Source organism: Tyto alba, unplaced genomic scaffold, assembly GCF_018691265.1.
Source record: "Tyto alba isolate M040663 unplaced genomic scaffold, T.alba_DEE_v4.0 Super-Scaffold_18, whole genome shotgun sequence".
Lineage (NCBI taxonomy): Eukaryota > Metazoa > Chordata > Aves > Strigiformes > Tytonidae > Tyto > Tyto alba.
Window position 1 is genome coordinate 7,939,802 of NW_024881280.1, and position 13,321 is coordinate 7,953,122.

General features: G+C 42.9%; 1 protein-coding gene across 4 annotated transcripts in view; it reads right to left on the reverse strand.

The window, feature by feature from the left end:
* Positions 1-307: 307 nt before the first annotated feature.
* The window catches only part of RPAP1 (RNA polymerase II associated protein 1), a 42,797-nt gene continuing 29,783 nt past the window's right edge, over positions 308-13,321 (reverse strand). For all 4 annotated transcript variants that reach the window (XM_032990099.2, XM_032990100.2, XM_032990101.2 and 1 more), the window contains 8 exons: positions 12,409-12,518; positions 10,341-10,536; positions 8,564-8,713; positions 7,944-8,086; positions 5,789-6,593; positions 3,538-3,714; positions 2,828-2,884; positions 308-2,070 (listed from right to left, as the gene is read on the reverse strand). In XM_032990099.2, the coding sequence (XP_032845990.2) occupies positions 1,915-2,070; positions 2,828-2,884; positions 3,538-3,714; positions 5,789-6,593; positions 7,944-8,086; positions 8,564-8,713; positions 10,341-10,536; positions 12,409-12,518 (1,794 nt within the window). In that variant the 3' untranslated portion in view covers positions 308-1,914. The remainder of the gene's footprint in view (positions 2,071-2,827; positions 2,885-3,537; positions 3,715-5,788; positions 6,594-7,943; positions 8,087-8,563; positions 8,714-10,340; positions 10,537-12,408; positions 12,519-13,321) is intronic.

A 13,321-nucleotide genomic window follows, 5' to 3' on the forward strand; every position in this document is an offset into this window, starting at 1 on the left:
ACACAGCATTTGGTACCTTGTGTGACTGACCCACCACACAAGCAGGATGATGCCTTTTGGCTTGAAGAGCTTTCCTACAGAGCTGCAAAACTCAGTGGATTTCATCACACAGTAGCATTCCCAAGATGTTGACAAACTGCAAACAGCTATCCAAACTCAAGAAAGATTTAAATAAAGGAAAACATTCTCAGAAGTCTTTGATGAAGGCTGATTTAAATGGGCACCTAAGAGTCCTTAAATTCTACCATCCATTGCTCTTGAAAGACAACTGCTGGTTCTCATCATCTTGACAGAATAGAAACTTGAATGCCTTTGATTAAAAGTTTAATCACACCAAGTACTTTTAAAATAATTAACAACAGAAAAAACACATTGACCACGGTGCTTTTGTTACTTTATGTGCCACTGACCTGCAGCAGAGAGAAACCACAGATCAAAAGCTCCAATAGAGGGGGGAAAAAAAAAAAAAATAGAGATTAAAATGAAACATCAGGTCCACCCATGTCCTATCTGACTTAAGAGGTGAAAATGATGAAACTATTTTCTGGCAACCTAAGGGGGACTGGCCCATTTAGAAAACTGCCAATGCAAAGACAACGCCACAGCCATAAAGTTGCTAGCTAGAACTTGTTTCTTGTCTAGAACAATTTCAACAGTTACAAGCTGGCCTATTAACAGTGTTTCACACTCATTAGGACATTCACTGGAGCAAGGTTTATATAGGCATAGTTTCTTTGGAGGGAAGCTACCTTGGCCTGTCTGACAGGTAAAGAGAAGTTTAGGTCTTCAGGCTAGGCATCACCCTGCACCTTCCAGAGGAATTTATTCAATAAGAACAAAACAAGAAATAACTTTAACAAGTTTTGTTTACAGAAGTAAGTTCTCTGAACAAAAGCCTGCCAGAATGACTATTGTTCTGCAAAAATTATTGGATATAAATTAAATATCCCATGAGATCACACCTAGGGTAAAATTCTGCACTTGACCTGGCAGTTGTGATAAGCCTTTTAGGGCACTATATTTGTAGCCCTTGTGTCTGAAGCTGTAATATAGAATTTTCATGTAGAAGAGGGATCAAATTAGGAATTTTTAATATTAGGTTGAAGCTTAGGAACTCCACTTTAAAACTTAAAATACATTCCTTTTTTTCTTTAATGGGGAGTGGTTACTGCCAAGCATCCAGCCCTACAAATAAATTATTTTTGATCTTATTATATATGTAACCAAATTAAGGGACAAAATAAAGCAGTTTAGAGACTATCCAAAAGACAACCAAGGGAGGACATCCAGTGTTTGCATCAGTGCACTGGGAACTATTATTTCTTAGAGGTCTGACACAACACGTCTGTGTGACTGTGTGCATAGAACTCTGTCCTAGAGAAACTCCTTGCATGTATTTTTTTTAAAAAAAAAAGCTCTAGGGATCAGCTTCTTCCCTGTTGTGTTGTCATTTTATTGACAGGGATAGCGTGGGGAAAGGATCGATTTAAAATTCAGGGTACCAAAAAAAAAAAAAAAATACAAGGGAAAGATCTGGGGAAGACAGACATCATCTTGAGAACCCACAGTCTCCAGCCTGACTGAACAAAATAGCTGTTCCCCTTCCTTCAGTTTATTCAACAGTCCAGTGCCTTTCAGACAGTCTCACCTTCTCCAGGGAAAAACAGAACCACCTGAAAGAGAATGGAGAAAAATGCTCCAACGCTCATCACACACACATATTGTCGTATCTTGAGAAGATGCCTATTGTTCTGCAGGGCTGGGAGCATTCTAGTAGTGCTTCACCTCACAAGGATGCCACGAGTGTCCAGGTAAGACACTGAAACTGTCTGAAGTGCACGTAGCTTCATCAGTGAAGCATAAACTGAGCTCCTCCGTTCTCCACCGTGGTCTTCCTCTTGCACAAGTGTTTTGCTATGAGACTAGCACTGGTGCATTCTCCTTATTTTCTTTCTGTGTCACCATCTGCAGGTACTTCAGTCGCATGGGAGGGAGTTGCTCATAAAGGTCAAACCCCAAGGGGCTCTCTGCATTCGGCAGTCTATAGTACAGTAGGTGCTTTTTCAAGGTCTGAAGAAAGAAACAGCAGCCATTAAGCATGTCTGAAAAGAATCTAATTTTTTCCACCCTGTCTGCAACACAACATAGCAAGCTGGCAGATAGTACAATTCCATCATACTAAACATATTTATTTGCTTCAACAGAAGAGCTGTAAAAGTCAAGCTTCTTCCGAGAAAATTCACTTTTGACTTGCATGAGATTTCCTCTTTTAAACACAACTCCACCTTCTCCTTAAAAACCTTTCACAATGGACTTCTTGCCAGAAGTCCAAATGGGGTTTTGAGTGAGATCTAAGAATTTACCCTGGACGCTAAACAAAGGACCAAATGACCCAGCTCCATCACACAAGTGACAGATTTTGGCAAGCTCCCTGAGGAAAAGAGAAAACTTACATTTGTTTTGTTCTTTCTGGGAGAAACATCCAACTAAGAGTTAAGGGAGATCAATGCTGGCCACCTATTCATAGATGTGCTAGCATCATCCCTCTAGGATCTCTCACTGTCCAGATATAATGCTGCTTGGGCAAAAGGTGTGGGAATACAGTACAGGAGATTCACCTATGTTCCAATGGGCTCAGTGTTTTGAGTTCAACTACAAGAACTGGGTAACAGTATTTATAGACATCGCAGGTCAAAATCCTGCTGCTCATTCTTAAATTAGCAAGGTAGCTAAACGCAAATTTCAAAAGCCAAATGTAAATCTGTAAGAGTATCATGCCTGAAAAACTTAAGTCCCAGTGGCATAAACTGAACCTTACAGATCATACCTCATCCACCAACAACCACGTCTTCCGCAGCATGCTTTTCCGAGCAGCATCAGTCTCCTAGGAACAAAACACATACTTTTCTTGGTATGGCACAATGCTACCTTTGCCCACAGGCATACAACACTCCAGGAGGATGCTTTGCTCATTATCATGATGCTCCAAAGAAGAACTTATTCCAGCAGAAAGGGCTTGAGATGGCTATCACTTGGATCCTGCCTCTCTCCTCCTTCCCCTGACCTGAAATTCAGCTGACTTCTTAACTTCCAGGTAGAACTGTAGATCAGAGGTGAAGTGTTAGCACAAGTAATCATTGCTAGAGGTCCCAAGGCCACTGGAGGGCTGCTTCTTGGTTATTCAAGCAGAGTGAAAGGGAAGAGTATTCTAGTCTTCAGATTGTCCCAGGCAGAGACTAAGTTTTTACAAGCTCTCTCTGCCTGATCATCCTCTCTGCTTCATTCTTCCCCTGCTGTACCATAGCTCATGTAGTTGCCAATTTTGAAGGTTTATGTAGGATTGGCTACTGTTAATGCAAGTGCTTTAGGGTATAATGTGGATTCTCAAACAGCTGACCAGTCCTCAGAATATTTGCTTACAGTTTTTGTTTTCAAGCCCAGGGTCAGTGATTCACCACAAGCCACACTGGGCCCTTGGGAAGAGCAGGTGCAAAACCCAAAGCTTCCAGCCCTGAGGCTCTGCTCTCCATTACCTACCTGTGCCGTGCTGTCCTGGGAGAAAATAAAGCTGTTCACATGGGCCACAGCCACCACATAAAGAACAGGGCACCAGGTGTGGCGCAGTGCACCAGTGACCAGTGTCCGGAAGTAGAGTCGCAGGAGGTTCAGGTCATCTTCAGGGGGGGAAGTGTATCGCTCCAGAGGCACAGGAAACTGCAACAAACCCACCCAGAAGCAACGTTACAATTTTTGACAGGGTCTAAACAGTAAGGGGAGGTTCACAACTTTAGGGTGCCCTTCCTCAGCTGTTTGTGCATGCGCTCCTATATAACAGGATGTACCTCAGTAGCACGACCCCCATTTGGAGCAGAGCTGCTACTGCCCACACTGACTAATGTGACATGCCTTTGACAAAGCATCCTCAAGACCTCTTCAGCTTTATGAAGAGTTTTACTGGCTACATCGCTGCAGTTGCTTTTTAGCACAGGTAAGAATAGTGGTTTCCAAGTGAGGAGGCAGAGTACTTTCAGCAGCACCTCATCCCGCTAATGTACCAGAGAAGCTTACACTGACCTACACATTTAGCCAGAAAAGCAAAGCAGATGCACATGCCAGAGTTAATGTTGTTAAGTGAAGTTTTCAACATTTTCTGACTTCACTGTCTAGCTTTGAAAGATAGGTTAGAAGAACTTCAGGTAACAACTTGGTTTTGTTTGTCTCTCCCCTCACCAGAAGTCCAATTTTTATTCTTCTCAATTTTTAGATAAATTCTCTAGGGCTAAAATTACATATCTCACTTTAATTGTGCAAAGAAGATGCTCCAAAGACAATTATTGATTTTACTCAATTCAAAAAGCAGTCTGCCAGCTAGGGTATTCCTACTGCCCACTAGGGTGTTTTTAACTCAAGACAACAAGGGAAAAAAAAAACAAGCAAACACCACCTCCTCAAGTGATCTTGCTCATATTTTCCAACAGTTGGTTTTCAAGCAACACAGCAATGAAAACATCGTTCAAAGTATTTGGCATTTAAAAATTTCCTAAGCACATTAAAACCAATCTGCTTTGAAGTGTTCTCCATTGTGACACATGCCACTATTCTGATGGTACTGATGGATCTGGGATTGAGGGATCAAGACAAGATAAAGTAAGTGACATAGAATCAAGGCTTGCATCTGGAATATGGTGTTATGCTCTGTTCCTACGTACATTTGTGGAACTGGAATAGAGACAGGGAAGGGCTACCAGGAACATCAAGAGAACAGAGAGCTTACCATAATATTTTGGCTTACACGGCTTAAGAAACAAAGGCTCATCTGGCCATGAAACAGAAAAACTGGCCGCAGGGCTGCTACAACCAGAGCAAAAGCGCTGCAACCACACTGTGGAAAGCACTGATCTCACATAAACTGCTGGTTCACAGTTGTTTGGAAAAAAATTTTGAAAGGTTATCTTTGTATTAGCAAACTTTAGGCTAGATCAGGTATTGTCTGTCAACTGACACAGAACTTAAAGCCTGGTAAATTCCATCTCTTGTGCTCTCCTCATTCAAAAGAAATGCAGTCCTGTGCTTGACAGATCAAATTTTCTTGCTGAGTTATCCAGCAAAGCACAACTCCAGTATAACTAAGTGTGAAAACATGGTTGTGATGGAAAATGACTGTCCACGCACTGGGCAAGGAAGAAGCTCTCACCAAAGTGAGAAAAGACTCATTTAAGAGAAAGGTAATTGCTGGCAGAAGAACATGGGGTGTCGACTAGCCCTTCATATATACAAGCTATAAATTAGAAGAAGGTTCTCAATCATTAGACCAAGCAGGGTGTGGGACAGTTTCCACTGAAGACTGAACAATTTCACAGCTCCTGCCCTACACACTATCTGCTCTCAAAATACAGTTCAACAGATTTCTGAAAACGCTTATGTGACAAGGGCTTGCACCTACAGGGGCTGGACTCTGCTCTTCAGACTTACAGTCAGTCAAGCTGTTTAAAAAAAGATAAATAACAACAGCAAAAAACCACGTATACACTACTACTGTCACAGCCCTTAATCAAAAGAACACTGCTCTCAGTTCCTAGTCTACTCTACATTCCATGAACTGGAGTTTCTTCAGAGAGAATTAAAAGCTTCTAAGCAAAGAAAGCACGATTATTCTACTGCACAGGGAGGGATGAGGAAGAAGGGGAAGTGCTGGGAGGATGACTAAATCAAGGTTGGAGAAACACAGGCAAAAGCCCAGTAACCCAGAAATATGCAGTGACAGCCAACTACCATAAACCAGGATTACCTGCTGGAGTGGCACTCCCAGCGCATGCAAGATACTTGTGTGCTCCCCAAAAACAGAGAGACGCAGATGAACGCTGAAACGTTTCTGTAGAGGTAGAAGAACAAAGACTCCAAAGAGCGGATCTCCAAAGGAAACACCTTCAAACTGCTCCAGGAGACTTATATAGAGATCGTGGAAGGATGCCAAACCAGGGAGAGGAGCATCCAAGTTCAGGGAGTCCAGTGCCTTGGGTTGGCAATACACAGAGAGAAGGGCAGCTGTGTAGCGGTGGACAGGTGCTTCTAGAAAGAGGTCGCTGCCTGTGAGGAAGACACACATGAGGCGTGCAAGTTTGGCAGCAGCAGGGATGCTCTGAAGGGTTTTAGCACGCCACGTTTCTAGCAACAAGACCCACTGCAGGTTCCAGGTCACAGTGTTGACGAGATCAAGAGGGAGAGAGTTCAGTACAGCCCCGCGTGTCTCTGCATTAGTCACTTTGTTGTAAAGGCTGATAAGCGGAAAGAAGGGCCAGTCTGAAGGCAGGATGGGCCCTTTGACCTCAGGAAGCAGCATTGACTGGATGAGGTAATTCCGTCCTTGATAGGATGCTTGGGAACGCATAAGGGTAGGCTGTAAGTGGACAAAATGAGAAAGGTAGCAGGAGCGGATGAAAGGCAGGTTCTGGTAGGATTCTCTCAGCAGGGCACCACGAGAAGCCTTTGAAAAAAATGCTGCCGCAGAGCCAGGCTGTGCCAGTTTGGCACCAGTACCCAGATGCAGGATATCAGAGAAGTCAGCTGCTTCTGGCCCTCCAGCTTTCCCTTCGCTGTAAGATAAAGACAAACATCAGTTTAAGAAACAAACAAGCAAACACCCCAAAAAAACACCAAACAAACAAAACACCACAGAAATTCATGTCTACAATCTTCCTGGATTGGAAAGAATAGTACTCACAACACTTTCTACAGCATTCAGCTATGATAATACTGAGTGTCTGTAAAGCATCAGCTATCTTGGTATTTACAGGGAATTCACAGAACTACATTTGCAGTTAGCAACACTAAGGCCTTGCTATCAAAAACCTCCCCACAATGCCAGCAGTCTGGTGTGGAGGCTGCAAGCCCTTGCCCAGGGGGGCAGACTACTTCCCAACGTGGCTGTCAGGGTGCAGAGATGAAATACCACATATCGTAAGGCCTACATGAATCAATAAGACAATTCTCGAAATAGCAGCTTTGCAGCTGGCAGTGGCAAGGTCAGAGGAACCATACAGACCGATAGTTAGAAACTGGGAGGTGAGAAGGGGTGTGAGTGGGGAGGGCTGTGTTTGTCAAATCCATGTGCCACGATCTCAGACCAGAGACTGACCGTGGTCTCAGATTACTTGCCAAATTCTCACAAAATGGTAGCTCTAGAGCAGGTATTTGTTTAAAAAAAAAAACCACAAAACAAACAAACAAAATTAAATCAAATCACCACAAAAAAAAATACACAAAACACACACATACACACAAAAATTTTAAAAAAACACCATAAAAACCACCCAAACAAACCCACTCACAACCTTTGCTTCTTTCTGAAAAACTATAGTATCTCCTTGGTCCAATCTCCTACAGGGAAGCACCACAGCAAATTTCAATGAGATTGTGATGAACAAGATAAGCTGCTACCGTTTTCTTGGCCAGACATGGGAAGCTTCACATTTGAGATGCTCATGATTTCTTACAGTGCAATGTGGAAGAAGTCACAGTTGTCAAATCAGCAAAAACATGTGCGAGAACTTGTAGAATAAGGGTTTGAGGAACATTTAATAAGCTTTTCACATTATGTCAAATTCCCATATATTTTCTAGACATACTACTCCCAGGACAGCAGATGCTGGGCCTCAGTGAGAATCGGTTCTATCAGGAATCACAGGACTCTTGCCACAGAGATCAAAAGAAACTTGTCACATTTCTCAACATTGGTACATAGGAGAGAAATCTGCAACTACACTGCTGGTCTGATTAGAAGCCTCTGTGCTTCTAACATGCCAATTAGTAACTAAAATTTGAATACAGGCCCTACTAAAGGCCAAAAATTATGACAAAATTGCCATGCCAACATGTGCTTTTTCAATTTTTCCAAGCTTTCCCATGTACCAGACTATACAAAGGAAAAAAAATGCAAAGCTTACGGAAGAAATTCTGGATTAAAGGCAAGATCCAGTAGGACCTCGTAAGCCAGATGCTCACTCCCTGGCAACAGACGGCTTAGCAATGCCATGGCAACACAGTGATGGAGCGAGGCATGCTGGGCGTAATCCGGACAAGTGCCTGCCTGTACAGGAAACAAAACAACAGGTAAAAGCACTGTATCATCTGCCAACAAGACAATCAACAAGGACAGGAGGGTCAGCCAAGACATAGATCTCACTGGGAAGGGAGAGATTGAGGCAGACTGCAAAAACTGTCAGCATTCATACCAAAAGCTTTCTGCTTCCCCTGATTTTTTTGATAGCCAGACATCTTTTTTAGCACCACACTTGAAAACTTCGTTCTCACTCTAGCCCAAAGACGGGCAAAAATATAGTTTTGCCATCCAAAGTATTATGGATCTAAATTCCCACATCAGTAATTGTAAAAATGTTATTTGCTAATGGGGCATGAAAGACAGCTGAAGAGTCATCAGACTTAGGTCAGGTGTGAGAGAGAACATGGATGCAAAGACCAGTTGCCAGTCTGATGCACTGAGTTGGAGAGGCCAGGGTGAAGTCAGTTCCTCAGGTGAAGGAAATGAGAGGACTAATAACAATACCATTCTCCGAGCCAATGCTAACACGAAGTACTGCAGATGATATTCATGGCGCAGGATCCACGCGGATGAGGGAGTTACAGAGGGAGGTCCGGTCTGCCAGCTCTGATGCAGGTAATCCTTCAAGCCCCTGAAGTCCAGCAGAGAGCTGTACTATAAGGGAATCAGAAATGGAGACATATACTACAAAGACAGTTCATGCTTGGAGGAAAGTAAAACATAGACCTCTCCAGGGCCTACCCCCTGCCTTCTCACAAGAGTTCCTGTTGGCTACTCCAAAAGGGATATTTTCAAATAGCCTGACAAATATCTGTTTTTCTGCCTCAGGGCTCACCTGCATCCATCAAGACCACCCCAACTGCAGGTAACCACTCGTCACTGCCTACATTTTCCATAGTGCTTCATAAGACAGTGCGGAGCCGCGGACGAACGACACGCCGAGACGGGTTCAGTGTGGGAGATAGAGCATCAATCAACGTGTCTCTTTATTGGTCCAGGGTACATATATTTATACAGACAATGATAATTATTATGCCTACTAGTCACTAGCTGATTGGCTTAAGCTCTAAAGGTCGTATTCGCATGGTCCACCTACTTGCAGTTAGCTTACAGCCCAAGCTTCTCATAACACTAAGTTTCTCATGCTACTATTTCTGATTCCTGTTGACTTGTTTTCAATACACGACAGTACCGTAACACAATGTTTCTCAGACCACCGTTATCATAACACTGGGTTTCTCAGACCACTATTCCTAATTCCCCTTAACCTGTTTTCGACACACCACGGTACACAGGGCCGAAGCGTCCTTGACATTCCTCCTGTATCAGCAGCTGTGAGCAGCTGCAGGCAAAACCTAGTGAGGCCCAGCATCAGCAGCTAGAGCAGGCTCTGATCATACAATTGCTCGGTGGGCTCAGGACCCTTGTCTCTGAGCCATTCTCCAACAATTCCCCCTTTTTCTTTTTGTATGAGCAGAGCCTGCGCTAATGTTCGTTCAAAGATTTTCTTAATACATGACAAGGCACAACTTAGGCATGCAGGCTTACAATCTACTGGCTAAAGGCACAGGACCCTTGTCTCTGAGCCATTCTCCAGCAAGACAGAAGTCTGGCCAGTGACTTCAGATGTTTTCCTCTCATTTGACCAGATACTCCTCTTAGTAACCAGTCAGTTAATTCAACATAAGGTGAAAGAGGAAGGCTCTGAGAAAACTTATGCTAGGTACTCCACCTCTCTAGGGCTCTACCATTTCCTCTTCAGAGTTTGCAGTCTTCCACGGTGCTCTCATTCTAAAAATTCAGGACAGTCAGAAGTGGGAAGAAACTTCTTCAACCACTGTGGCACTCGTACTCGTTTAACTTTCTCCTGTTATTCTTTGTTATACATGCTTCAACCATCCCTCTCCTCCTCTGACACTCAGTTATTTATTTTGCTTAGCCAAGCAACAGTTATTTAACACTCTTCAACATTCTTTATAAATCCATCCTTTAAGCACCATCATCATTCATCACCTGCTTTATAATTCCAGCTTCATAGTGACAACTTGATATTGGAATTCAAAGACAGAAGCTATTTTTCAGATCCTCATCCCACCTCTTCTAAAAATGGGGGTATTTTTCTCTATAGTACTTATATATTTTTAAAATAAAAATATACAACAATTCCTTTTTACTAGTCCTACTAACATCACTCTTAAGCCTGGGAAGTCACAAATACTAACCTCCCTTACAAGTGTATCATCATTCACCTAGAACTTACACTGAAAAAGTCTATTCTCACCTTGCTGGTCAGGCCCTTATGAATGTGAGTGATGCTATTGATGAGAAACAGGAGGGCAGTGAGGAAGGGGAAAGGTGACTTCGAGCCAAGCAGGCTCAAAGGAGGTTTGCCTCCCGTGCAACTCAGAGATGCAATGCTGAAGACAGATTCTGGTGCTGGGGAACACGACAGAGGGTTGCACAAAGCAGAGCACGGCCTGTGTGAACATATAAAGGGAGACAGGTCAGGTTAAAAGCACACAGATTGCTGAAGAATTCTCTTTTAGGAATGTTACTATCTGAACTGTACCACACATTGCAGTAAAATGGAAGCCCTGAAGACTGTGCAAGAAAAAAAAAAACTAGTATCATGGTGTCAAGTAAGTACTATTGCCATACAAGCTAATGCCAGTGAGCTGTCACAAATTCTCATCTTCAGCTAAACTGTTCATGACACGCAGCAATACTGATGTAGTAACACATCTCTGATGTCACACATTTGGAAGTATTGGGCCTTTGATTTAAAAAACCCCATAGGTTTCCCCATGTACATACGTAAACCAGACTAATAAAGCTGCCCACCCACTCAAGACATTTCAATAATAAACTGGCAGGCAAAGCAAAAAAGCCAGCTTCTGTCTAAAATCGACATTGCAAAAGTGTTGCCCCTTACATACTTATGAAATACATATTTTTAAAGTCTATTCAGAAAGAACCTAGCTTTAATGTACATGAACTTGACAGCACATACCACTTGGTATGTGCGTGCTCACTCTCTGTGGGCAAAGCAGAACTCCCCATTCCCACCCCAGACGTATCATGTCTGCACAGGCAAAACCACTCCAGGGAATATAGCTCAACAGTAACGGGACAATAGGGCAAATCCTCTCAAAGACACATATTGTTGCTCTAGGACAGAGACCTAATTCTTTAAATGCGTTGCTCCTCATTCCACTGGCATGACCATGGAGGAGATGCATGAACACACCTGAGGCTCACAGAGTACCTTGAACTCCTGATCTTAATCTGCCCAGAACATTTAGACAATTGTCAAGACATTAAGGCAGAGATTAGCTGACACTTCATTTTTAGCAGACAGTGTTAAGAACAGCCTAGGAGAAATCTTGGTGATGGGATTTTACATCCTGACCAAACCCATTGTTTTCAGACCTCAAGGGCAGGCAGGAAAGGATCTAATGAGTGCCCTTATGTTGGAAGCTTTGGTGCTAAGAGTTTCAGATCTCAGCTCTCAGTCATGAAAGAACATGCCCAAACTGTTTGGTGATGATTCAAATACCACTTACAACCAAGGATTCCAAGTACCCCTTATATCAGATGTTCTCAGAAGCAGCTAGATATCTCCCTGACTACAAGTTAGGCCTTTTAGGTTCTCCCTCTATGTGGGATTGATCACAGCCTAGTAGGGAGGCTCCCCCTACAGCAGAAAGACAGAATATCTGCAGTGCTTAGCAGTTCCCAGAGTCAGAGACAAAGCTTGTTATCCAAATGTCTGAAAGAACAGTTTGATATCTGGCCGTTCACTTTCCTGCAGGGGCTCTTAAAGCCTCCGTGAAGCTCTGGCAGGAGCATAAAAAAGCAAGTCTAGCTTAAATTATTTTATATAAGCAGCATCACACAGAGCACATGAATGGTACATGTACACACACACACACACACACACACTCATCTCCCCAAAGTAAGAGGGATTCAAACTGATGTACTTTTTTTTTTTTTTCTTTTTTTTCTTAATCCAGTGAAACCGAAAAAGAATCAAAGGCAAGAATGACTAAAATCAATTTGAAATGTATATGACAAATACAGCTACATGGAAGGGCAGAGATGCTGACCTTGCAGCATCACCAGTAAGAACGGAAGAACTGAAGAACCTCTGTGCCCATCATGCTTTTTGCTGTAAGGGGAAAGGACAAAGCAGGGTGTAGACAGAGCCCTGCAGCTCTCTAATTCACACATATGGGGCACATATGTACAGGGGAAAGAAATGAGAGGGGGAAAACTGCCACACAGTACAGTATAGAATTGAGGCTCCCTTAGCTTCTGGCAACAGCATCTTAGCAGTGAAATGGTTTTACCTGAGCAAGTCCCACATGCTGTGTATGGCTGGCTGGCTGAGAAGGGGCTGCAGCACCTCAGATGTCAAACGTTCCAGTTCCTCTAAGCAGTCAATTGGATTGACTGATGGCTGCAGAAGACAAGGAGAAAGACAGGAAAATACGGTGAATGAAGGCATTCCAGTGAGGGCAAAAAGAGAGGCTGATTGGATTGCTTTCTCTGTATTATTTTTTTGCCAGATCGCTTCATCTGCATAGCGGTACTGCCCTAGGTTAAAGCTGGCCTCACTGCTGGTAGTGTGGAAGCTGAGAGCTGGCACCTCAAGGTGTTCTCGCACTCAAGTATTAAAATCCTTCACAGAGATTTTTTAATTGGCTGGAAGTAAGGTATGGGATCATTGGGATCAAGATTCCCTAAATGAAACCTGCTCTAAGTGGCTAAACCCCCCACCTCCCCATACCATCCACATGCTGATCTTTCCATTTAACTTTAAGATGACACAAAGGTGATCAGAAGTACCTTGAGAAAGCAGGGTGGCACCGTGAGGGTCTCCAAAAAAAAAATATTAATTAAAAAAAAAAAAAAAAATCAACTGTATAAAGTGTGATTGACCTACCCATCAAAGCATGACTGTGGATGAACACTGCACAGAGGAGGATCTGTGGCTTTTAGAGAACCATCCAAATTCTTCTGACCCTAGTAAGCAATATTCCAGGTTGAAGGAACATGCTGGTGAATTTTAACGTTCTCTCCATTCATTAGAATGCTGCTTTAGGATACAGAAACACTCATTTCTATAACAAAATCTAGTTTTCCCCAAGGTGAAATCCCCCTCCATAAATGAGTAAAATCTACATGAAGATGTTAACCTTAGTTCTTAGTAGTCTAACAAAAAACATTCCAAGAAAGTCCCAGTATGCACTAATCTAGTTA